Source organism: Achroia grisella, unplaced genomic scaffold, assembly GCF_030625045.1.
Source record: "Achroia grisella isolate CSIRO2021 unplaced genomic scaffold, CSIRO_AGI_Agris_v1 utg319, whole genome shotgun sequence".
Lineage (NCBI taxonomy): Eukaryota > Metazoa > Arthropoda > Insecta > Lepidoptera > Pyralidae > Achroia > Achroia grisella.
In genome coordinates, this window is record NW_026712795.1 from 928,785 (window position 1) to 955,174 (window position 26,390).

The window sequence follows — 26,390 nt, forward strand, 5'->3', positions numbered from 1 at the left end:
ACTGCACTTAAAACTGCGAGTAAGTAGTCCAACTATAAACCGTTCATCTATAATTCAGACGCATAATCGAATTCAAAATCGTATAATCGAATAATCTGCTTTCAATATCCACATGTCGTTGCAGACAATACAGATTCAATCGAAATCTGGTTTGCCGATAATCTGCCTGGTGATATGACGTCTGGATCGAGTTCCGGTCATATAATTCGATGCACAATGTACAGCATTGTGAATAAGCCATATCCACTTTGGGAATATAGGCAATAATGTATTATAAATAATAATTAATGCCCGTGGTTTAGCTGTTTGGCACTCCGTTTGATTGCAATGGTCGCGGGTTCGAACCCTACAAACATTTGTATTTCCGATTATGATTATATCAAACTTCTCGGATATTCCCCGAATTCTCTTGAGATAGGCACAAATTAATTGGTTTACTATGCCCGCAATGTATAACAGAATTTATTTAGCACTAGCAATACACGCGACTTTGTCCGCGTGGAATTTAACTTTATTTTTCTAAAATAAAAGTAGCCTAACTTACTCCTTATTACATCAGCTAACTGCAAAAAAACCTCGTCAAAATTGGTCCAGCCGTTTCAGACATTAGCCGGAAGAAACAGACAGCCAAAAATTGTAAAAAATGTTATTTTGGTGTATGTACCGTATGTATTTCATTCATATGCATGTAGTAAAAAACGGTTATTTCAATATTACAAACAGACACTCCGATTTTATTTATATGTATAGATGTCACTATATAAAAAAAAACAAATGGAAACAATGATATATATATATGTATTAGATATTTTTTACCGTACCAAGCAAGTAAAACAAACAAAAAATGTTTTATTCCAAAATTCACGGACGGTCCCCGGACACTCTCCAAATGAGGACAAATTAATCTAAGCAAACTCAACTGATGGTGGGCCAAGATTGTGAATAATAACATATAATTATTCATATACTCGTATATTATTACTAAGAACATATTACAAAACATCCTACGTATAAAGGTAAAAGAGATAGCCGTAATTTTTACAGATGATAACAATAATAAATACAGTTTAAAGATCAAAAGTTACCTGAACAAAGAATAATGACTAACTAAAAAATTATAATAGAGCATGAGGTACGTATATGGAACGTACAATTTTTTTTTAATCCAGGATAATGGCAATCCATTACGGTGGATGCATCAATGTGCATCCACCGGCGCTATCGGTAACACTGGCCGGGCTTTAGTGGCGGATGACATGATGAACATGAGGTTAAGTCAGTTAGTCCATCATTACAAATCCACCATGAATACGATTTTGTAAATCCCTACATAAAAGACATAGACAAAAAACTTCAAAACATTTCCATTTTACTAATTAATATCAGAAACGTGAAAGTTTGTGAGGGTGTTTGTTACTCTTTCACGCTAAAACAACTAAACGGATTGTGATAAAACTTTACAGTAATATAGCTTAGCTTATACATCAGAGTAACATTAAAATATTATGTAAATTGGGCAGAATATAATGATAAATGTCAAGTACGTGTAATGCGGATGATTTTGCGCAGTTCAGCTAGTTAATTATATTGTTAACCAGATCTGAACACGGAAATTTTTGTGGTAAATAAAGGTATGGACATATATGATAGAAATGATATTAATATATAAATTCAGACGACACTAGCAATCAGAAAAGGGACGTTGCGGACGCAACAGAAATTAGAAAAATATAAAAAACACCATCGAGACACCGCTGCCGTCCACACTGCAAATATTTCAGATCGCGCGAGGCGTGCCTCGAATGAAATGGAAGGATTTACGAAAGCTTTTTTTATATGTAAGCCGCTTAAATGAGGTCCCTGCGTGTTTGTCTTGGGATTACACAAAATATATTGGTATGGCCTCCTACTTATGATGTAGGGCAGTGTTTCTCAAACTTAAACCCGTAGGATTCAGCTACGTGTAGCCTTACTCGACATTGTTACTAAAATCTTATTGTCTATTAAAAATATAGCTACTCTAGAATATTATATTCAGAAGAGAATGAAAAATAAAAAACGGGACCATTTCTAAATGAAAGCTATGATCCTTAAATCTTCGTATATTTACTAAAATTTAAAAAATAATGTCCACTAGACATTAATACTACAATTAAAGACAAACTTCCTGTTCCCAAGTGTCGTTTAGAAAAAATCAATACGTCTTTTATGGGAATGATTATAAAATTTCACAATAAACTACATAAGGACCAACTGGAATTATTATACCTTTAAATAAACTTAAAACATCTTTTTCATGTTTATTGAGCAAAGCCTATATTATCACTCGCTAAACGATTACTTAAATAACAAACGTGCATGGCAATAATTGATCATACACGGATTTTTTATTAAATGTTAGACGTAGACAAATACACATGCATATATGCATATACATATATATATATATAAGTACACAATGTAAATAAACTAGCTTTCAAAAAAAAGAAATTCATTTGACTCAAATGAATTTCTTTCTTCTTGCCAGTTCTTCACAATTGAATCTCTATACTGAACTGGAAGGTAAGGAAAAAATATTAATACAAAAAAACTTGACTTTCATAAGTGACTATAATGTCCTACGTGAATAAATGATTTTTATTCTAAAATTAAAGATAATTAGGTTTCGTGAAAAACCGTGGATTCCCGTGGTTTACGTAATGGCTAACTTTGAGAATCATTGCCATGGCGTAGCGCTTCTGAGCGAAGACGTTTCCTCATATGCATCATCATTATTTTTGAGTGCTGTGAGTACTTCTACGCTCTTGTGATGAAGAAATAGATATTCAGATCATAACTGGTGTGTGTAGCAGCCAAAAAAAATGTAGAGTATAAATTTTATTAAAAAAAATTGCAGGATCCTCATTAAAGTTGCCAACCGTCCTGTTTCCCCAGGACATGTCCTAGTTTTTGTAGTGTCCGGGATAGTTTTTAAGCAGCGTCCTGATGTCCATCATGTATTTTCAAAATTTGCGCGTAATTTTTACAGAGCCTGCTCGAATTGTAGAGTTTTTTAAAAATACTTTTAAGTATTAAAGACTGATTATTACCATTACTTGAATTTTATTAATTTAGCCTATTGGAATTATGTAATTATATAATTAATTATAACAACTATATTATTGAGTCCTGGTTTTATTTCTCCAACTTCAAGTCCTAGTTTTTTAAATTTGGTGTTGGTAACCCTAATCCTAATGCGTTTTATATGCTTAGGACTAAGATGTTGTGCATCTCATCTTATCATTATTACCCTAAATTCGAAATACAACTTACTTACTTATAACACGAAATGCCTGAAATGTAACTATGTAACTACTAACTGTTTTTTTACTTGAGGAATTCGTCACGGAGACCCGGGCTAGGTCCACCGGTTTTCACCATTTCAATTGTATAAAAAAACTGCTGGCCCGGCTAAAACCCCAAGATATTAATTCGGCTACGGTTTAACTTGGTTGGGGTTAATTTTTGTGTCGTTGCTTATTTTCTATAACAGTACTATCTCTGGGAGCTTCCTCCCTCGCCACCTCTGAGAGTGCCGGAGTACGAACATATCACCCCCGCGCAATCCTGCACCTACCTATAAAAAGTATAAAATCGATACATTTTCAATCAGTTTTCTTATTTAACCATGTCCCACGAGTGATTGGGACGGGATTCAGAGTAATATTTGAACAACAAATTGCTTATTATTTCCTGAACAGTACAAATAAGTATGTATATTTTTATTATAGCTCGCACCCGGCGCGTTACTGACGCGGGATATTGAAGAACGACAAAAATGTTCAATTAAATATATTTCCAAGTTTTGCACGCACACCACTTTTTGATATAACTGTTTAATATTATCTAATATTAATAAAAGCTAAGACTAATATAATGCCCCACCCCCTCTCGTAATAATTTTAGTGTTGTATCTCAAAAAACAGGTTTTAAAAAAATTGATGTTCGCGTAATCTTCACGCGCAGTTCATCACGATGATTTCCAGTCGTCCTGACAGTTTATATAACTAGCAATGTACCATTGATATATCCCATTACTAACAGCTCGTTTTCGATATGTCGATATGCATATCGATCGTACCTATATTGCATATCCTCTACATTAGTACTGAGTTATGAAACGGCAGAAACACAGGCGGCTATTATAAAAAGGCGCAAACACACGATTCTTAAGAGGTCGTATTAGATTTTGCCATTTGCCATTGAGACGTTGTTTTTGACAAGTATTTCAGCGCTCATCGGGGTTACTTGTGACCCGAAAGCTGGTAGCTACTTTGCCCAAAAGCTAAATATGGCCATTCAGAGAGGCAACGCCGCCAGTGTCTTGGGTACGCTACCTCGATGTGCTGCGTTGGATTACAATGATTGTTTCTTTGTGAATGTTTGTATATATAATTATTTATAAAATAAATTGTTATGTATACGGAATTACTGTATTGGAAGTCATTTGCATATTTGATTCTAAACCATTGTTTGGCCTGATGCCTATCATCAGCAGGGATTTCATCCTCTCATCCTAAGACGTAAATGGTCACGTACAGTGCGGTTTCAGAGGAAATTTCTCTCGTAAACCTTCAGATCGTGGAATTAGCTTTCAACCGAGGTCTTCCCTTGAGACTTCAATATGGAATTTTGCGAATCGGGCGTAATAATTTCTTTTTCTTTATTAATACGTAGTACTTAATTGTCTGGAAAGGATGGTTGAAATGAGAATACTCACCGAGATTGAAATAGAAACATAAACAGACGTAATAAAAAATACTGATTTTCACAGCACACAATTCTATTATTAAAGTACTAATTAAATAATATTTAGTTATTATTAAAATATCATTAAAGTATTAATAGACATTAAATCCAGACCCATTAAATCATTGCCCTTATGTTTTATGCCCATATAATTATTACCCAAACACTATATATATGTATTTATTTCTCTATACCGACTTTCTGTAGTAACATTATGAACTTTTTGTTATTGCTAATTAGATTAAAAAAATAATAAATTTCAAAATGGCGCTCGATACAATTTTGGCGGGAAAACTGACCCATGCGTGATTGATATACGTGCTCTATCTTCTCATTCGCTCTATTTACCTAATCAACCGCTATAAATACCACACTATATTTTAAACGAACTAAGTATATCGAGTCCATTGCCCTTTGCCCTATGATACTGATTCTTTCTTGTCTCTGCTTATTATTTATCGAATACGTTACTAGTTATTCTATGATTTACTGCCGTTGACCCTATAAGTTCATACCGACAATATTCCTATCTAATATTTATAAATAAATATCAAAGGCTGCTTTATTCATGCCGTTACATTTTTTTTATTTAACCTTTTTTTTTTAATTTTAATGCTAATGGCTCAAGACCTTGTAATATAAAGTCTAATGCTTAAAATTTTCATAACATTATTACTCATATGGTTGCCTGCCACCATCGTGATATAAAAAAAACTACAATAGTCAGTTCAATCTAATATAAGTTAAGACTAATTGTACGGTCGTAGAGAATATCGTGGGCACAGATTGTAAAATGATACCATCCAAATTACCAACAGTACTATCATTATTTACCTTTTCAACACTTGACACAACAAAATAACGAAACCGGTATTCAGAAATTCTTACGCCTCAAAAGGCTACAAAAAATATATAATGGGGTCCCCGCTGTTGACCGTACCCTATTGTGTAACATGGCCATTCATAGTAACTTGATGACGTGGTCATTCACAATGTAAACAAATAAACAAACACTTATCATAAAAATAAAATGGTCTTAGACTTTAGAGGCCACTGTCTGACTGCTAGCGTAGCTTGCAACGTTGGTAAAATGATGAAGCAATTGGTTGTAAAAATGTAAAATAAATTTAAATTTATTTCCAATTCAAAACAATTGTAATATAAGTAAGTATACTTCGATATTAATGTAACAATTAAGGTACTTTACTATTTGGTAATTTTTATTCTCACATAATCTTAAAAAAATAATTTTGAACAACGTTTATTTAAATGACCAACGCGGAAGTTTCTTTCTCATTCTTCTTGTGATGAGTCTGCGTTCCAAAACGAGTTGTAGAATAAAAAAATATAGTAACATTTTTTTTATTCTACCACTCTCTTTCGTAATAAACTTAATATTGCTTATATTAAGTTTATTCTCGAAGTTTTGAATTGGAATTAGCTAGCAATTTATATAAAAAAATATGTCAAATACATGACATATATTTTATAAGTAGTTATATGCCTCAATCTGGCCGGCTTTAACTGCCGTTTTATGAAAAAAGTACTATAAAATATAGTCATTCTCGCGATACAACCTCTCGTCATATCAAAATTCATTAACATCCGTGTAGTTATAATAGTTTAGAGATGAGAAAGTGACAAATAGATCGCAATTTCGGATTTATTATATTAATATGGATTACACAAAACTTGTATTCGTAGGTAAATAAATTAAATTAGATAATTATAAATCAGATAATTCAAACAACACCGCTAATCGCTGGCAAACAGACAGTGTTTTAAGAAATTGTAACGTCACCGCTAGGGCTCCATCGATAAATCTTTTCTTTCTCTGTTAACTATTGTCTAACCTGGAGTTATGACGCTTTGTTTTATAAAAACCAAAGTTAAGAGCCGGATATTACTCCACAATGCTATTATATTTAAACACAGGCGTTTTCCTTTACGGAAGACGCTTTTAAATGCACTCTAAGGTCCTTAATTTTTATTTACTAATTTATTCAAGTAACCTTTATATAAGCATTTTGGAATAGACATTATTGTTGATCTACCATGCAATCAGAGATGCAAATTCAGCCTATCCGACTGTCTATCCATCGGTCTACATATTTTTTAGGTTTTGCGTTTAGTTTTTAGTTTACTCATTATTATTATAGTTAAACTCATTCTAACACGAATAATTCTATGGTAAATATAGGCATTTTGCTCTCACGACGTTTCTATTAGGTTGCACTAGCTGTGGTTAACTACATTATTAACTAGCTATGCCCGCGATTTCGTCCGCGTGGAATAGTGACCTTGACCAAATAAAGAAAAAAATATTTAATAATCTAACCTAAAAAAGTTTATGACAAAAGTTTCATCATTATAGCTTCGTAAATTACTTTCAACCTATATTTTATTTTACCCCCATAAGGGTAACATTTTTACAATGTTTGATTGTTATACTATACTTATATCTGACATCTTTTATAACGGCTATCTTTTATCTTAGAAAAGAAGACTTAGCCGCAGGAAATAGTTAGTGTTATAAATGTAAAGTGTTTTTGTCTGCTGGTTACTATGTCAGAATCCAAACCGTATCACGAGAACATAGGCTTTATTTTGTCTCAAAAAATATTGCTTTTATACATATATTATGTATATAACCATTTGCCTAAGTGTTTTTATCGGCCTTTGTGGTCTAGCAATTTAGCACACCGCTTTACTTCCGATGGTCGCGGGTTCGATTCCTCGCACGATACAAGCATTTGCATTCATGACTATGATTGTTTCTATAAGTCTGGGTGTTTTCTGTGTATATTATGTATGTATTTACAAAATTATATTTATGTATATGTATTCATATCAGTTGTCTAGTACCCATAACACAAACTCTGCTTACCTTGGGACTAGATGGCGTTGCTTGAATTGTCCAGGGGTAATATTATTTCTTTAGTTACTGGTGTGAGAAGATTGAAAAGATATATTTGTATCTACGGATGTATGAATAAAAAACGAGACAAGTGGAAAAGGTTGGATGAGGCCTGTATCTTTATATGGATACCCAGATACGAAAGAGAAATGGATAAATGTAGTACTAATCTAATGATTATTGTATGATGATAATAAGTATACAAAAAATATATAATTGATATAAATAAGAATTATTAAAATAATTAAAAGTGAAATAATAATAATAATATACTAGGTGTGCCCACTTATATGTTATTCTGATGTATAAGCTTTATTTTACTGTAAAGTTTCATCAACATCCGTTCAGTTTTTGCGTGAAAGAGTAACAAACATCCATCCATACTCACAAACTAACGCGTCTATAATATTAATAAGATGTAATTAAAGAAATGCATGTAATATTCTTATTTTGGGAATTAAAAGGCTTTTTTATTTTTATTTATTTATTTTATTATTATTATTATTTCTATCAATTGTTTAGTAGTTACTCATAGAATTATTCTTACAATTACTATTATTAGTACAGTCATATACTTTCTAAGGGTTTTAGTTTTTTCTTAAGGTTCTATACACACAGCCCACATCACTGGCCACAATATACTACCAAATAAAATCTGGCACTTTCTCGTTGACACATACAAAATGGTTCCATTTAAACAACTGTCTGTGTTTAGGGAAAGTTTTCTCTATGGATTTCAGAAATGCTTTTTATTTCTAGGCACTGAGTGACAAGGAGAGTAGGGATATATTGCTGACTGTACCAGAAGAGGTCTATCTATACAAATAAATAAAATTGAAATGTCTATTTGTAATTTAAAACAATTTTAATAGCTTCTCACTAAATGCAGTTAGAAGGTATATTACGGTATCTACTTACATCAAAAATATAATTAAAACAAAACGTCTACTTGTTCAAACAAAATGAAACGGCTGGACTAATTTCATGGGACTTTCACTGGCAGATAGCTAATGTTATAAAGAGTAAACTATATACGTATATTTTGTATTGAAAATAATATAAATAATTGAAAATATTAGTAAGAATGGATGTTTAGATAAAAAAATCAGTCAAGTTTCTTGCCCATTTTGCTTTGCTAAATATAGTAAAATCTCTCTGATATATTCACACAGCAACAACTACTAACCCACTTAGAACAATCAGATTTTTTTTAATCGGTTACAAATTTAGTTCAAATTCGTCGATAAAAATATTGAGGTTTAGGCAAAGGTTATCAACATAGTGCCATATATTACTACATAATTATATTTTTGTGCCAGGAGTGACAACATTCATTTATATAAAAATAATAATTTAAAATTACAATATATATCAACATGGTATGTGATAAGTAAGTACTAAAGAAAAATAGATCGATTAAAAAATCATAATTACAAATATGGTATACAAATAAACTAATTAATTATTTTTACTTTTACATTTTTAAGTCAAACTGTGTGAATACAAACTACAAACTAGTACTAGTTTAATGAAATACTCAAATAGAGAGAATATTAAATATACAACCGACTGGTTGAGAACTAAATAAGAATAAATCAGTCGTAGTGATTAGAGCAGACCAGTCCCTACAAGCAGGACTCGTTCACGAGTATGACGGATAGTAAACCACTACGCCACGAGGCACTCGTCATGTAATTTAAACATACTCAGATTTGATTTTACAAATTGTATGATCGTATAATCTATGTATTTACCCGGCTTTCATCCCGCGCACTTCATTCCATTCCAATTATTAGATTTTATTTAAATGGTCATTCGATTTGCCCGTCCTCATTTATCCCTACCCGAATTTTATTCATCACCGATTCAATTCCAATATGGCTTTTAACAAATCACATTTATCATAAGATTATCGTTTAGAACACTGAAAAACTGGGGGAAGGAGATTGTTAGTGATGGGAACTAGTAATTCCCATTGTTAGCAATGTACCATGCTAGGTCGACTGCCAGTCGGTTCCCCCTGGAAACCATTGTGATAAATTCCTAGTTAATTTGTCACGATGGGCTGACTTGACCTCATGTTCATCTTATCATCCCCCACTGGTGCCCCGCCAGCGAAAAACCGTTAGCGCAGGCGGGTGCAACATTTCATTATCATCCCCAAAAAAAAACACCGAAGAACTGCCAGGAATAAAATATATAGGCCAAAAGGTTGTCGCCACAAAGAAAGCGACAGATATTATTTAAAAAAGAAAATAAAATACACTGAGAAAGCTTAAAAAGTGAGCATCAAGATGTATCCTTACTCCTTATTTACTAATATTATAAATGCTAAAGTAACTCTGTCTGTCTGTCTTGTTTTAACGACAAAATAAGTCATTCGATTTAAACGAAATTTCGAGAACAGATAGTGTAGACCTTGAGAAAGGACGTAGGTTCCTTTTTAATGCAAAAAAAGAGCTGAAAGGAGACATGAATACTTGTATGGAGGTATGGTAATTCTTAAAGCTAGAAGCTTAAAACTTATATAGCTGTACATTAAATATAAATAAATATGACATTCAAAGTTTGTAATAATTTTACTCTTAAGGGTCAATTAAAATAGGGGAACATTTTAGGTAATTTTTAAAGCTAAAACGATGAAACTTCTTATACTTTTTTTCTTTATTTGGTTAAGATCACTATTTATATATTATTTAGCTTTGTAATCACTGTACTACCTTACTACTATTATAATATTATTGTTTATTTAAACATAGATACGTTTAGTCTTTAACATTATATAATTTTAATTTTAGTATTTTTAGTCCTAAATATTATACAATTCTATTTTATTTTTAATTACGAATGACTTTTTTATTAATTAAAACAATAATAATATACCTACATATTTATTATTTGAAAATCTAATTACCAATATTAATAAATTAGACGTATAATTTATTCATTACGTTCTGTCTACGAACATGAATTCCCCGAACACTCTACAATCCGAAATACACAGTAAAATAATAGAATATCCTATTAGTTATTTCTTCTGTAGTTACATTTAGAATAAAAAACAATTTGCCACATGCGTATCGTGAAATGAAATATTACATTTACAAAATAACTCGTAGATAAAAGCACTGAATATGTAATAGTCGTACGTAAATAAACGTAACAATATTTTTTTACTAAATATCAAAGGATTATAAGGTTTATAATACAAGGTCATAGCTTAGTGGTTACTATACCGTGTTAGATTGAAAAGTAGTGGATTCAAAACCGGCTGATAAAACTTTTGTGTCAATTTATATCTCTGATTAGATTAGGGAGACATAGGTACTCTCGCCCATGTCGTTTTCGTTTTCAAGGAAAGCGAGGTGTGGACATGTCATTTTGTGTTGAACACAATCATCAGTATGAACATCACGTTATCATATGATACAAATGATACCACTCATGCGTTGCCATTCCAGAGTACTAGGATATCATGCCTCTTATCCTGTAACTTCATACGTCACTATCACGTGATGTCCGTTGTGCTGTTATATGTCATCTTATTATTCTCCACTGGTGCCCTGCCAGCGTAAACCGTTATTACCATTTATTCTATTATCATCCATAAAAAAAACTTGCATTTTAGGGAGAAAGGGGTTGTTAATAATGTGGACGGTTGATCCCATTACTAACAATGTACCATATTAGGTTGACCTCCTCGCGGTTCCCACTAGATACCATCTCGAAAAATTCCCGGTGAATTTGCCACGACCTGACTGACCTGACCTCATACTTCGTGCGTAAAGAGTTAGCGCAAGCAGATGCACCATTCCATTATCATCAATAAAAAAACCTTGCCTTTTTATTATTCTTACCACAACCATTGTATTGTGAAGTCATTATCTTGTTACCGTTATTAAACTAGTTAAGCCCTCAATTTTGTACAGATATTTTTTATTCCTAAATCGATTGCATAAATAAATACATGCACATAATTTTTGGCGAGCCGGCCATAATTTATACATACATTATTTTCACGAAAAACAAAATATTTTATTAAAAAATCACTTTCTTACAATGTGTGCAGAGATTATTATATTCAAATTCAAAAATCATTTTTTCATGTGGGACATTTTAGTTGCTTATGAACGTCAAATTTTTTATATTATAATTTTACTTTACCGTCCAGTTCAGTATATAGTTAATATATAATAAATACTAACAGAGCCGGCCACGCGTTGCTGTGGCTAAGGTTCTTGAATAAAATAATATACCAATTATAAATTGAGATGTAAGCTATACTGAAAGAAGTTGGATCAAATTCCACACAATTTACAAATCAAATTTGTAATCGGTTGCAGTGCAGTTTAGGAGTCCATCGCGGACAAACAACGTGACACGTAATTTGTATATATAAAGATATTAAGTAATAGAAACTATGGCCCTATCGTTGCTTCAAATGTTTTTAGAGCTTTTCATTAATATTTATACATATGTACTAAAAGGAAATATTTTATTTTACAGATTAATATAATAGATACCTAAATATTATACACTGCTTTATTCTTTATACCTTATGGTCTGGACTAAAATATAAAATAAATATTTAGAGGTATAATTTAATTTTTATCTAAAGTAAATACAATTTTATAATCTTAAACTTTACATCATGCAAATGTAAAGTTAAATAATATATTATTATTGCCTAATGGAAAAATACAGTATTTATTATAAATACAATAATCTGGAATTAATATAAAAAATATTGTGAAAATATTCCGAACATTGGGAAGTATTTTAATTGTATATTTAGATATATATAGTATAATTGCACTTGTCTATATAATCTAACCAAACTATATAAAAAAATATTTATATACATAATAAAAAATAATTGACGTTTTGTATGTTTAAAAATTCTCTATATATTACTTAAAACTTTTATAGCTTACGTAAAAGCTTGTTATATAGAAAACGAACAAATAATATATTTTACTATAATTCCTTATTGAAAAAATATAACCATAAATATATTAAAAACTATTGTAAAATTATTATAGAGCTCTTTAATTATTTAATATCTAATTAAAAAAAAATTATTCGAAACAAACAAATCAGATCGTTGACTAAAATATAAATTTGAACAGTACTCACGTATTTCCGGTCAAAATCACACTTCACAAAACTAAAGCTCTCCGAGACCGAATGGATTCGCGGGCGGGTTCGAGCGACGTCCGTCCGCCCCAAAATACCGGCACGGTCTGACTCCAAACTGCGTTTACAGAATCACCGGAGAGAACAGGGTTGTCGATCTTAAAACACTTCTTGTATTAACAAATAAAATATCTGAATATAATATATAATTTGATCTTTTAAAATATGCAGTTTTTAGAAATAGAGTGATTCAAGAGGATTTTATGTATAACAATCGAATGAATTGAGAACCTACACCTTTTTTGGAGTTGATTAAAATGTAGCGACTTTTAAATTTAAAAAGTTTTGTCTTTAATTTCTAACAAAAATCAATCAGTTTATAAATGAATAACTCATAAATTAACAAACAAAACTGAATGGAGAACCTGCTCAATTTTAAGTTGGTAAAATGTAACTTCATAGACCTTACCTTTCATATTCCACACACAATTACCATAAAATTGAGCTTATCGTATTTCGTGTGGGCTACACTCACACATAGTTAACATATTTTGACTAAAAATTGAGGTCTCCACTGAAAACTACTGCTGTGGGCATAGATTGAAACAAAAAGAGGTAGATACCGCACGTCCTTGTATTATGGTCAACTGAAAACGGGTCTGTATACACAACAAGCATATAAAATAAAGATCTTTATTCTAAAATTGACTACTGACGAGTTTCCAATCCTCTAATAGAAACTCGAAACTGAAGACTATTATTTTTTAATTAATACAAAATAATGTTAAATTTGTTGAAGTTAAAATAATAATAATAACCCTGGACAATTAACACAGCGTCATCTAGTCAAACGATAAGCAGAGCTTGTGTTATGGGTACTAGACAACTGATATAAATACTTAGCTTTTTTTGTAAATACATACATAATATAGACCAAGATCGATACAAACAATCATAAATGTTTGCACCGTGCACGGAATCCATCCCGCGACCATCGGAAGTAAAACGGTGCTAAGAAGGTGCTAAACCGCTAGATCACCGAGACCGTCAAATATAAACAAAAATAACTTAAACTTAAATGTCTGTTTATGAGACCAAATTAAGTTTTTCATTAATATGACAGACAGTTACATCAAAAATCAGTTCAATAATTTTTTTTTCTCTGTGTCTCTCAGTTCCTTATTGCTAGTCTCTGAAACAGCTAGACCCATGAATGGATTTGACAATAGAACCTTAAACTCAAAGTCCTAATTAGTTAAGGTCGAATTTAGTTCATTGGGTGACCACTAATTCATACAATTATACACATATTAGATTGAAATGTATATTCTCTTTAATTTTATATTAATTGGACTTGCGTCCTATGACAGCAGTATCTATTAACTCAAAAATCTCTCATTCTTTGTTACAGAATGAATTACATAAACTAAATTTTCACCTGGAAATAGATCTGGATATCGTTCACACATAACGTGACCAGACGTCCCATTTTAAACGGGACTGTCCCTTTTTATACTTACGAGTCCTAGTGATCCCAAAACGAAATATGGAACGCAAAATTGTCCCGTTTTTGGAAACTGCGAAAATTTCATGTTAATTATTGTTGCTAATTAAGGTGAATATTAAAAAAGCCAATACTTTTAATCTTACTTAAAGCTTCACTAGCTATTAAAGCAAATTTGATCATCCAATAATACTTAAATTTTAAGCATTTCTGAATAAGAGCTTTAAGAAATTGTTTTTTCATATTAATTGACATAAATAAACTAATTGTTCTGTTACGTTATTCATACAGGCCATTGTAATGACCTAGTGAGGACACCAGTAACATTACGTAATATTGAGACTTATTTATTTACATAGATTAACATTTTCACTTATATATAGTTTTACATTTACATATTTACTACAATAAAACTTTTACTTCTATTATCTGTAGTCCCCAAACTAGGTTAGACCTCTATATATGTACATAATATGTAACTTCTTTCCCATGTCCCAAATGAAGAAAACTGATTAATAATATTTATTGTATATACATGTACGAGTATGTACAATCATCATCACTACATAGTATAAAACAAAGTCGCTGTCGCTATCTATCCGTCCCTATGTATGCTTAAATCTTTAAAACTACGCGACGGATTTTGAAGCATTTTTTTTAAATAGATACAGTGATTCAAGAGGGAGATTTATATATATAATACATGTACACCCGTGCGAAGACCGGGCGAGTAGCTACTTACATAGTATAAAACAAAGTCGCTGTCGCTATCTGTCCGTCTCTATGTATGCTTAAATCTTTAAAACTACGCAACGGATTTTGAAGCGGTTTTAGTAGATAGAGTGATTCAAGATGGAAGTTTATATATACAATACATGTACACCCATGCGAAGCTGGAGTGGGAAACTAGTTATGATTAATTATTGACAATAAACTCCTCGTAACACGCCATGTCTTACATCATCGAAAGTAATTATAAAAAGCAATAAATTAACCTCCAAGAAATCTACTTGGCGTGCACCTGCTAAATTCTCTCGACCATTACAAGAGATTCACCACAATATATTATATGGGCGCTCTATTGTTTGAGAATTACGCACCCACCTTCGTCTTTATTTAACTCCGTTTTCGCTTGTATATTATATTTATTACCTCTTTTTAACCGACTACAAAGAAAAGAGAACATTTCATCATTACTACATAGTATAAAACAAAATCGCTGTCGCTGTCTGTCCCTGTGTATGCTTAAATCTTTAAAACTACGCAACGGAATTTGAACAGGTTTTTCTTAATAAATAGAGTGATTCAAGAGGAAGGTTTATATATATAATACATGTACACCCGTGCGAAAACGGGACGATAGCTAGTTTAATATAAAAAATTCTCGTGTCACAGGTTTCTTGGTTTTACTCCTCCAAAACAACTTGACCGATTTTGATGAAATTTTATATGTATATTCAATAGGCCTGGGTATAGGTTTATAACCAATTTTTATACCCCTAAGTGTAAAGGGTGGCTCGCCCCAATTTTTTTTTTATAGTTTCGTTTAATTATTTTTATTTTTTTATTATATGGCATTAACAATACATACAACCCTAAAACTTCACCCTTAATTGCGATTTCAATTTATATGGAAAAATGTCAGTCTATTTCTAAAATTATAATAAATTTTATATTCATTTGTATGTTAAATTCTTTATTCATCTTTATTATTTAACGCATATGATGGCATGATGGCCGTGATACTGTTTTTGTATATAGTTTTCGATTGCCACTTACAGTCAGCTTGTCTGCAATCACAATTACATGAACAGGGCGACGGGGATTGTTAGTAATGTGCACCCATTACTAGCAATGTACTATGTCAGGTTGACCTCCACACGGTTACCCCTGGAAACCAAACTGGATGGGCTGGCCTGACCTCGTGTTCATATTATCATCTTCCACTGATGATCCCCCAGCGTAAGCCGTTAGCACAGCACCGTTCCATTATCATCTAATAAAAAAATTACATGAACAAAAAAAACAACGTTATATATATACACTAGCTGACCCGCGCGACTTCGTCGTGCTTATTATTATACACTCGTACATGTAGTCCAATAGTTTTTGCGTGAAAAAGTAACAAACATCCATCCATAACAACAAACTTTCATATTTATAATATTAGCAAGATATCATGGTGTAAATAGATTACCCATCGTATGCCGTAAGCACATTGTAATTAATTATAAAATTGCAAATTCAAACAGGCAAAAGCGAGCGTTCAGTAAGCCTTATTGTTTTATAGACTTGTCAACGAGGCGTGACTGTTTGCCTCGTTTCCTTTGCCTCGTCCCACGTTGTCAGCTTTTATAACAATAAATAGGGGAGGATTTTTACTGAGAACTAGTGACCTCATTGCTAATATATTTGTCTATATATATCCTGTCGACCTTACAGTCCTCAGCAGTCGCTCTGAAAAAAAGTAGTTAATTCTTGGTGACTTAGCCAGGAGGGGCTAACTTACCCGATAATAATAGGTACCGTTAAAAAATAGTATAAATAACTAGCTGACCTCGCAAACGTTGTTTTGCCATATAAATTAAAATAGCTATTAAAAAATAGGGGTTGATGTAGAAGGGTGAAAATTTTGGGTTGTACGTATTTTAAAGCCACATTGCATAAAATGCCAAATTTTAAAAAACAAATATTAGGGGTAGAAAACCCTTATATAGGGATATGAATAGATAGTAACCGATTCTCAGAGCTACTGAATATGCATATAAAATTTCATAACTAACATTGTGAGACGGGAATTTTATACATAAGATTTACTTATACAAATGTCGAAAAGATCCTACATGAATAAATCATTTTGATTTCTAGTTTATTAGCAAGAAACAACCAGAAATGAAGAATTTACAGTGATAATAATAAAGTTAGACTACATTCATTTTTAGTTAGAAATTCTTGAAGTGGCAGCCAACATTTTCCTAATTGGAAAACTTCCTAAAATAAACTCCCTGCCTGTCTTATCAATTGTTTTAAAATGTAGGACGATAAATGAGTAAAATATCTATCTTCACCCCGAATTAAAGGTAAGAAGGGGTCTCCATATAATGTTATAATTTCTTTCAAAATCTATGTACAGCAGTTCTTATTCTCAAAAATTACTTATTTTAGCGATATAGGTTAGTTTTCTATTCAATATAATATTTCCTCTTGTATTATTTTTGTTAAAGATATTAATAATATTTGTAAATTAAGTATGCATTGTATTTTAGTATTTCTATAACAAAATAAAACAAACGCACGATAAGAAAACCAATTCAGGCTAAACTTATCAAATATTTTCTGCAATTATGCGTCGATATTATTTAAAAATCGAATTGTTTAATTCTAAATTCAAAGTTTTGCCCGTTGATTTTTATTGGCGAGAAGCCATCACGCATAGAGTTTGTATCACTCAATTATTTATCAACTGACTTTATGGTATGACGGCCATGTTTTATGATGAAAAACCATAGACAAATAATTTCCTTTAAAACCCAAATCTACCTTCAATAGCAAATTAAAACAACAAGTATATCTACCTTAATTTTTGTTACGTTTTTATAACCTACTTTTGAGTTATTATAGTATCATTTTTCTTACAAAATCTAATCATGTTTTACGACAGCAAATTAATGAACTCTTCGTGTATAAAGAACATATGGCGGGCCGCTAATGATCAAAGCACTAATTTGGAAGACGAAAAACTGCCGGATATTTGGTAAATATAAAGCTTTACGGAGAAATACATGGTAGGCACGAAAAATTTCCTAATTATATCATTTGCTTAATGTGAAGTCTTTGATATCTGATTCGATTTGAAATATAATGAGACCATAATATGTTAAGTAAATAAATCTTATATATAAAATTCACGTGTCACAGTTTTCGTTCCCATACTCCTCCGAAACGGCTTGACCGATTCTTATGAAATTTTGTGAGCGTATTAAGTCGGTCTGAGAATCGGCCGACGTCTATTTTTCATCCTCCTAAATATTAGGGGTAGTCCACCCCTAAATATTTTTTTTTTATTTTAAGGCAAAGCAACGTTTGCCGGGACAGCTAGTCATATATAAAATTCTCGGGTAACAATGTTAGTAACCATTCTCCTCCGTAACGGCTTCGACATTTTTTTTATTATTTTATAATATGGCATTTATAATATATTCAATCATCTAATTTTTCACCCTTTCATTACCAACCCCTATTTTTATAGCGATTTTAATCTATATGGCAAAACAACGTTTGCTGTGTGAACTAGTACCATATATATACATATATCAGTATATTCACACCGCTAACGATAATTCTTTGCACTTCCTATAGTTGACTGGTGAAAATACAGCATGGTGGTAAGTCTGCAAAATGTGTTATTACATATTGTGTGCGTTAAAGTTATATAAATAAACTACCTGTACCTACGACTTCGTCCGCGTGGAATTATACTTTATTTTCTAAAATAAAAGATTTCTTTCTAAAATAAAGGTACTCCTTATTACATCAAAAAAAGTCACGTCAAAATCAGTCCAGCCATTTCAAAGATTTGCCGGAACAAACCGTATTCATATTCATGTAGTAAAAAACGGTTATTTCAATATTACAAACAGACACTCCAATTTTATTTATATGTATAAATGTATAGATAAATCTTATATACTATGTACCATGTCAGATTGATTACCCCTAAAAACCATCGTGATAAATACGATACGATGGGCTAATGGACCTGACCTCATGCTCAGCCTATCAGCTTCCACAGCTTCCCGCCAGCGTAAACCGCTAAAACTGGTGCACCGCTAGGGGTTCCAACCTCCGCTCAGGCCGTTCGAAATCCGTTTGAATTGGACGGGGCTCGATCGGAGGAGGAACCGGAATCACCGTTATGGAGCGCCCTAGCGCGCGCAGATGCCCGGTTGATTGCGCGGTACGGTATGTTTGGGGTCGTTGTCTTCGCCGGCGAGAACGGTGTCGTGTGTGTGTGTAAAAATGTAGTCGGAACGAGTGGACCCGTAGGGAGATTAACTGCAGTTAAGGGGTCGAATGTGGGTAATAAACCATTAGAGTACGAATTTTCTTTCTTCTCTTGTTCTAGTACTTGGCTTGATGGGTGGATCACCAGTGACCATAACAACGCAGGTAGTCGGCTATCGCTTCGTACCGCAGCAGTTCTCATCGACGGGGCAGCTAAAGTTTATGAGAGAAAGCTAAAGCGTTTATTTGAAGGTAAACCGTTCTTTTTCATGCAGCTACTCATATGTGTAATAATAATAATAAACCAGGACAATTCACGCAGCGCTATCTAGTCTTAAGCTAAGCAATGCTTGTGTTATTGGTACTAGACAACTGATATGAATACTTAGAAATATTTTTTAAAATACATATATAATAGACAAACACCCGGATCAATACAAACAATCATACTCATGAATATAAATGTTTGTACTGTGCGAGGAATCGAACCTGCGACCTTCGGAAACTAAGGCAGTGTGCTAAACCGCTAGAATACCGAGGCCGTCAAGTGACAAGATAAGTCTATCACCGCATTATAGGGAGAATAAAAAGTATACCTTTCGTAGCCCATATAGTGGAAAAATTTAAAGCAATAAACTTTAAATATAGGGCTATATCCCCCCAGCTAGGGGGGGAATAATGTTTCAGTACATAGTATAAAAGTCGCTGTCGCTGTCTGTTCATATGTATGCTTAAATCTTCAAAACTATGCAACGGATTTTGAAGCGGTTTACTTTCCGTAGTTCCTATAGTGGAAAAATGTATAGCAAAGACTTCACAGTCTACTAAAAGGTTAACGTTGATGAATGTTATATTACAGATATTGACAAGTTAGAAAGCGATATGATAAAACGCAAACGATTGCACAGCGTCAGATCTGATGAGTACAGCATTCAGTCTGGGGATGACCAAGACACCACCATGTCATCAGATGAGAAATCGGAACAATCAGAAACCTCTATAGGTAAATTCATTATTTATTATACAATTCTAAATATTTTATATACAACTATATTATAGAGAATAGGCGGGGGGAAATATTGAGACATTTGATACGACACGATGAATTTATAAATAACTAGCTGTTATTATATTAACTTTATTTTCTAAATTTTTGTTTTCTAAAATAAAAGTACCCTATGTTGTTCCTTATTACATCAGCTACTTGCCAAAAAAAGTCCCGTCAAAATCGGTCCAGTCATTTCGGAGATTAGCCGAAACAAACAGATAGACAGACAGACAAGAATTATAAAAACTGATATTTTTTGGTGCATGTAGTAAAAAACGGTAATTTCAATATTACAAACAGACACTCCAATTTTATTTATATGTATAGATATTATCGAAAGAAATAGCCAAGCCAGCTATATCCAGCAGGTTAAGGAAAATGTTGGAGTCGTGTCGTATCAACAACATGTCGTGTCGAAAATAGTAAGAGCTCCACCGACAAGAAAAAAGCTCTTAAATTATGAATTAATGAATGACGGTAATGAATCATACGATCCATCTGATTGTAAACGGTTACTGTATACTATGTACGCCTGAACCACCAGGGGTGTCACATGAACGTTGCCATCCTTTAAGAGACCTTAAATATACCTTTCTAGAAAAATCCCATACTACAAATTCTAGTCGCTCCACAAGTCCATCCGCGGGTTTAGAGTGCCATCTGCACTCGCCCTCTATCGTTCGGTGGAGCTGTAAAGGCCAACTACGGCTAACAGTATTCGAATAGTCCGAAAATCAAGGGAATAAACATAAGAAAAATTAACGCAAATAAAATAACGGAAGGGGTGAAATATTATACACCTGACTTTCATATATTTATTTTATTGACAGTAAAAAACAAAAAGAAGACGAAGTCCTGAGAAACAGCTAATATTTGTTAAATACAGAAACAATTTCAGATAAATCCAATGTATCAGACATAAGTCAAAAACAAGGGGTGAATCGAGAGGATGTGAACATCATAACACCAGGCCGTTCCATTCCTGATAGCAATAGCGTTGGCTCTGAACGACAGCTGAGCACAAGCATTGAGGTTTACAAAAATAAATTAATAATCCTGTACAACCCACACAACCCCAGGTCCGAGCTAAGCAAAGCTTATCTCATGGGCACTAGACAACTGATATAAATATTTAAATACATAATATATATAGAAAACACTCTGACCAATACAAACAATAGTCATGAAAACAAAATATTGACAACATGCGAAGAATCGAACCCGCGACCATCGCGACAAATCGCGATTAATTTAATCTGAATAGAATAGAAAATCATTTATTCAAATAAATATATATTGAAGCACTTTCGAATAGTCATCACATCACGTCGCGGATTGTTGTGATGAATGATGAAAACACACAGACCGATACAAATAATCATACTCATGAATACAAAATATTTGTCCCGTGCGAGGAATCGAACCCGCTACCGTTGGATAGTAAAGCGTTATGCTAAACTACTAGACCACCAGGCTGTCCAAAATGTACTATCACGATATCCCAACGCAAACGACAATAGAGTTATGGTGAATGCAGCACTCGATTCTCCCAGATTTCTTGGAATACATAAAATCCAAAATGGCTGACAGTGAGCCCATCGCGGTCTATTGGATTAATTTGGTTTATTATTGATATTTCCTTCACCGAAAAATCAGCTGATCAGTCAAATAAATTGACAGATGTTTACGTCAGCGCTGTTTCCCCGACCGTGTATATCGTTAATATAGCCGAGTAAAGCATTCCATTTTCATTGATTATATAAAAATTCATAAAAATCGGTCAAGCCGTTTCGGACGAGTATGGTAACTAACATTGTGCCACGAGAATTTTATATACAAGACAAGATATAAAAATAACGATTATAGAATTATTGACTGTAAAGACGTTATTATACTATAAAAGATTTTTTAGAAGATGCTTTTCATTTTCAAGCTTTAAATAAAATATAATATAGATTGTATTTATTTACACATTTCAATTTAGAAATGTAAAGTTACAACAATACACTACTACAGTTACTACAAGAAGAACTAGCAAGAAACTTGATTACATTTATGGGTTATATATTTATGTATGTATATTGTTATTTTTTTATAGAAATGTATATTTTGCTTTGTATTTATATATCTTGCTAGTACTTCTTGTGATGATACAGTTTTCTGAATAGATTGAAAATAAAAATAATTATGACTTAATAAGTGCTTAATTTAAGTTTATTTTAATAAAAGATTTTATTTTATTTATTTATTCTTAAATAAATAAATAAAGTTTAAATAAATAAATAAAATAAAATCCTCATAGCATTCTCTACCAGCCAACCTTAGGGAGTGCAGAGATACTATACGTATACAGAATACTATGAGTGACGATTTAAAAGATAATTTAAAAAATAAGATGTAAGTATTGACTCTTTGTTTTATTCTATTGAATTTATTATTACAGCTCTTGGAAACATCAGATACAGAAAATACAAGCGTTACAAAAGAAGATTCCACCTCGCATGAAGAAAAAAGATGCACTGAAGAAGATACTTTAATGGGAGATTTTGATGAAAACCTACCATTTGGTTATGTTATGATTTATAACAGTATCCGTGATAAGATCCCGAGGAAAATCATATTTTCTTCATTCAACCGCGATTTACAGAAGTTAATATGAACAAAAGTAGATTACAGCTTTATAAATATATCGTTTACATTATAATTATTATCAGTGAACTAAAATATAATCTAGTGTTGGTATAATTAATAATAACAGTTCGAAGAAAATGTTTATTTTTCCTCATTCAGTAGCGGGAAGTTATTAATTAATTTGATAAAAAGTAGAACATTAATGATAATCAATTATAATCAATAAAACACTTCTACAACATTTATTTTTAATAGATCTTTTTATATTGTTTCGGTGTTGGTAATATAGAAAAGAATAAATGCCGAGTAAAATAACTATGGCATACCGAGAAAAAACTAATTTTCTATCGTTCATTTATGACTAAATTAAGTATATATAATTACAAAATCGTAGAAATAAAACATTATATTTTGTTTTGTATATTCTGTACTGTAAAAATTAAAACAATGCTATACATAAACATTGATATTTCATTTTTTTATGTCAAATTACTGTAAAATAGCTTGGGACTAGATGGCACTGCGTGAATTGTCTTGAAATATTATTATTATGTGGTCTTCTAGTAGAAAAAAATGCATATAAAAATTAATTTCAAAACAATTTCAATTATATTTTACAGTCCAATTCTGTAAGGAACCCTAAATAACCTCTGAAAACATCCCCACACCTTGGGGCTCTTCAACTGAGGGGTTTGATATTGAGAGCACAGCGTATACATTTCTTTACAAATCAGACAAAATTTTATGCATATAATAATTAATTTTAAAACAGTATTAATTATATTTCACAGTTCAATTCTGTAAGGGACCCTAAATAACCTCTGAGAACATCCCCACGCCGTGGGGGCTATCAACTAGGGAGGTTTGATATTGACAGCGTATAAATTTCTTTATAAAGCACCATTGTTATGAATCGTTTTGTATAAATGACCTTTTTCAGTCAATACAATGTTGACGGTTTTGTGGCTATTACCCGTAATAAAGTTAATATCCAATGCCTTAATAATTGCGCTACGTAATCTTAATAATAATATAAACGAAACGAAAGTCTGTGTTTATGGATGTTTGTTACAGGAATATAGCTTATATATCAGAATAACAAATAGGCTATAATTTGTTGTCATATGTTTGTGTTATTATGTAAATTGGGAGAAATATAATGACAAATGTCATGTAAGTGCATGTGTAATGCTGCAGACGAAGTTGCATGAGTCAGCTATTATATAATAATAACATACCTGAACAATTCACACAGCACAATCTACTTCCAAAGTAAGCAGAGCCTTTTTATGGGTACTAAATATCTCATATAAATACTCAGATATTATTCTTGATATTTAGATAAACATAAAAAATACCCAGACCGATACAAACAATCATACTCATGAATACAATTTTTTTAATGTGTATGGAATCGATCTCGCGACCATCGAAAGTAAGGCGGTGTGCTAAACCGCTAAACCACCAAGGTCGTCAAAAGTAGTTTTTATAAATCCAATTTTTTTGTTAAGATTAATAATTTTTGTTAATTCTTAATAACCCTGTTAACTATTATGTTAGAAGAGAATGTATGGCGTCAGTTGTTCAGACAGAGAACTTTTGATATTTTAAATATGTTAGACACTAATTTAACGCAGTATTATCTTATATATAAAATTCTTGTGTCATAATGTTAATTATTTATTTATTTATTCTTTTGCACACAAAATGTATACATGGCGGACTTAATGCCTTATGGCATTCTCTACCAGTCAACCGTCGCGTTGATCAGAGATAATAAGGCGGTGCACTTTAATAATTAATTGAAAGAAAAAAAGAAAAACAAAAATTATAACAAATAGATACAGAAAAATAGTACATATATATACAGATGCAAATATATAAAAATACTAATATACCAATATAAAATATATAAGTTTATGGATTACATATAAATAAAATATAAAATTAAACTAAATATAATAAATATTCATATAATCTCATGGAGTTATATCTTGATAGCTTAAGTTTAGCAGAATACTATTAAAGAAATTTGGAATAATGTTCACGCAAGGACCTCTTCAAGGTAAATTTGGTTTGACATCTTCTAAGGCCAACAGGAAGTGCATTCCAAAGGTTAATGGCAGAAATAGTGAAAGATTGAGATGAGAAATTAGAGCGATGAGAAGGAATAAAGCAGGAGATTAGATGAAGAGCGAAGATCACGAGAATGTGATGAACTTAGAAATTGAAATCTTTCTTTGAGGTACTGAGGAGCTAGTGGATCGTATAGAACAGAAAAGAGTTGACAGAGAATTCTAACACTCCTGCGCTGGCGAATAGGAAGCCATTTCAGCTCAGCGCGGAAGTGTGAGATATGGCCATATTTACGTAGACCGAATATGAAACGTATGCAATTGTTGAGTAAACGATCCATTTTATTAAGGAGGTCTTGGTTAAGATTTGAATAACACACATCTCCATAATCAATTATAGGTAATACCAAAGACTGCACTAAAAGACGTTTAGTACCAACCGGAAGAAAGTTTTTAAACCTGTATAAGGACCGTAAGGCAGCTATGACTTTTCTACTGACCTCATTCACCTGTCGATTCCAATTAAGGTTATTGTCCATGTAAAGGCCAATATTTTTAACATGGCTGGTATATGGTATAACTGTGGTGTCAAATACTAATTACGATACTATCTATACATACATAGTTAATGTTTATGGTGAAATAGTGCAGAAAGGGGTTTTTTACAAGAATGCTTAAATACTCTATAAAATAAACACAACTGCAACCTTAAAATTAATTTGTGCAAGTAAACCCGTGTGAAACAGCTAGACTCCTATATATATATCATATGTGGAATTGACACAAAAAGAGGAAAATGCATGTTATTTACAGAGAATAAAGTAGGCTGCGATTACACTGACGTGTCAGATGTAAATGAACTTAACAAATTGTTCACATTACAAAAACCGAAATATTTACATGGATAAAATTATTTAAGAGCTTCCGTTATTTCGACGCTGTTACAAATGTACTGACAGACTGACAAAGATTTGTTAGTCATTGTCAATCAGTCAAAACATTTGTAACAGCGTCGTTTTGTTTTGGACATTTGTGACATGTCTACCCATGATCATATCTACGATGGTTTTATTTTAATTGTACACATTGTATAGACGAGAGCGTTTATAAAATGTGTACAATTGTATAACCGAGAAAAACTTTTACCCACGGCTTCGCTCGCATTGAATCCATTATATAAAAATATTGTATTTGTAAAAAATATTAGACAATAAAGATAAAAATATTGTATTTGTAAAAAATATTAGACAATAAAGATCTTATTATTATATTATTATTATTATGTAT

At 32.0% G+C, this 26,390-nt stretch overlaps 2 protein-coding genes across 2 annotated transcripts in view; one reads left to right on the plus strand and one right to left on the minus strand.

The window, feature by feature from the left end:
* Nucleotides 1–12,936, minus strand: part of LOC131843551 (somatomedin-B and thrombospondin type-1 domain-containing protein) — a 74,239-nt gene extending 61,303 nt beyond the window's left edge. The window contains exon 1 of the mRNA XM_059192225.1: nt 12,842–12,936. The gene's annotated coding sequence lies outside the window, so the exon portion shown is untranslated. The remainder of the gene's footprint in view (nt 1–12,841) is intronic.
* A 5,056-nt stretch (nt 12,937–17,992) lies between these two features.
* Nucleotides 17,993–23,056, plus strand: LOC131843554 (uncharacterized). Its single transcript, XM_059192228.1, has 5 exons — nt 17,993–18,099; nt 19,471–19,601; nt 20,209–20,352; nt 21,296–21,429; nt 22,841–23,056. Exons 1-5 carry the CDS (start codon nt 17,993–17,995, stop codon nt 23,054–23,056), a joined length of 732 nt encoding a protein of 243 aa, XP_059048211.1.
* Nucleotides 23,057–26,390: the final 3,334 nt, after the last annotated feature.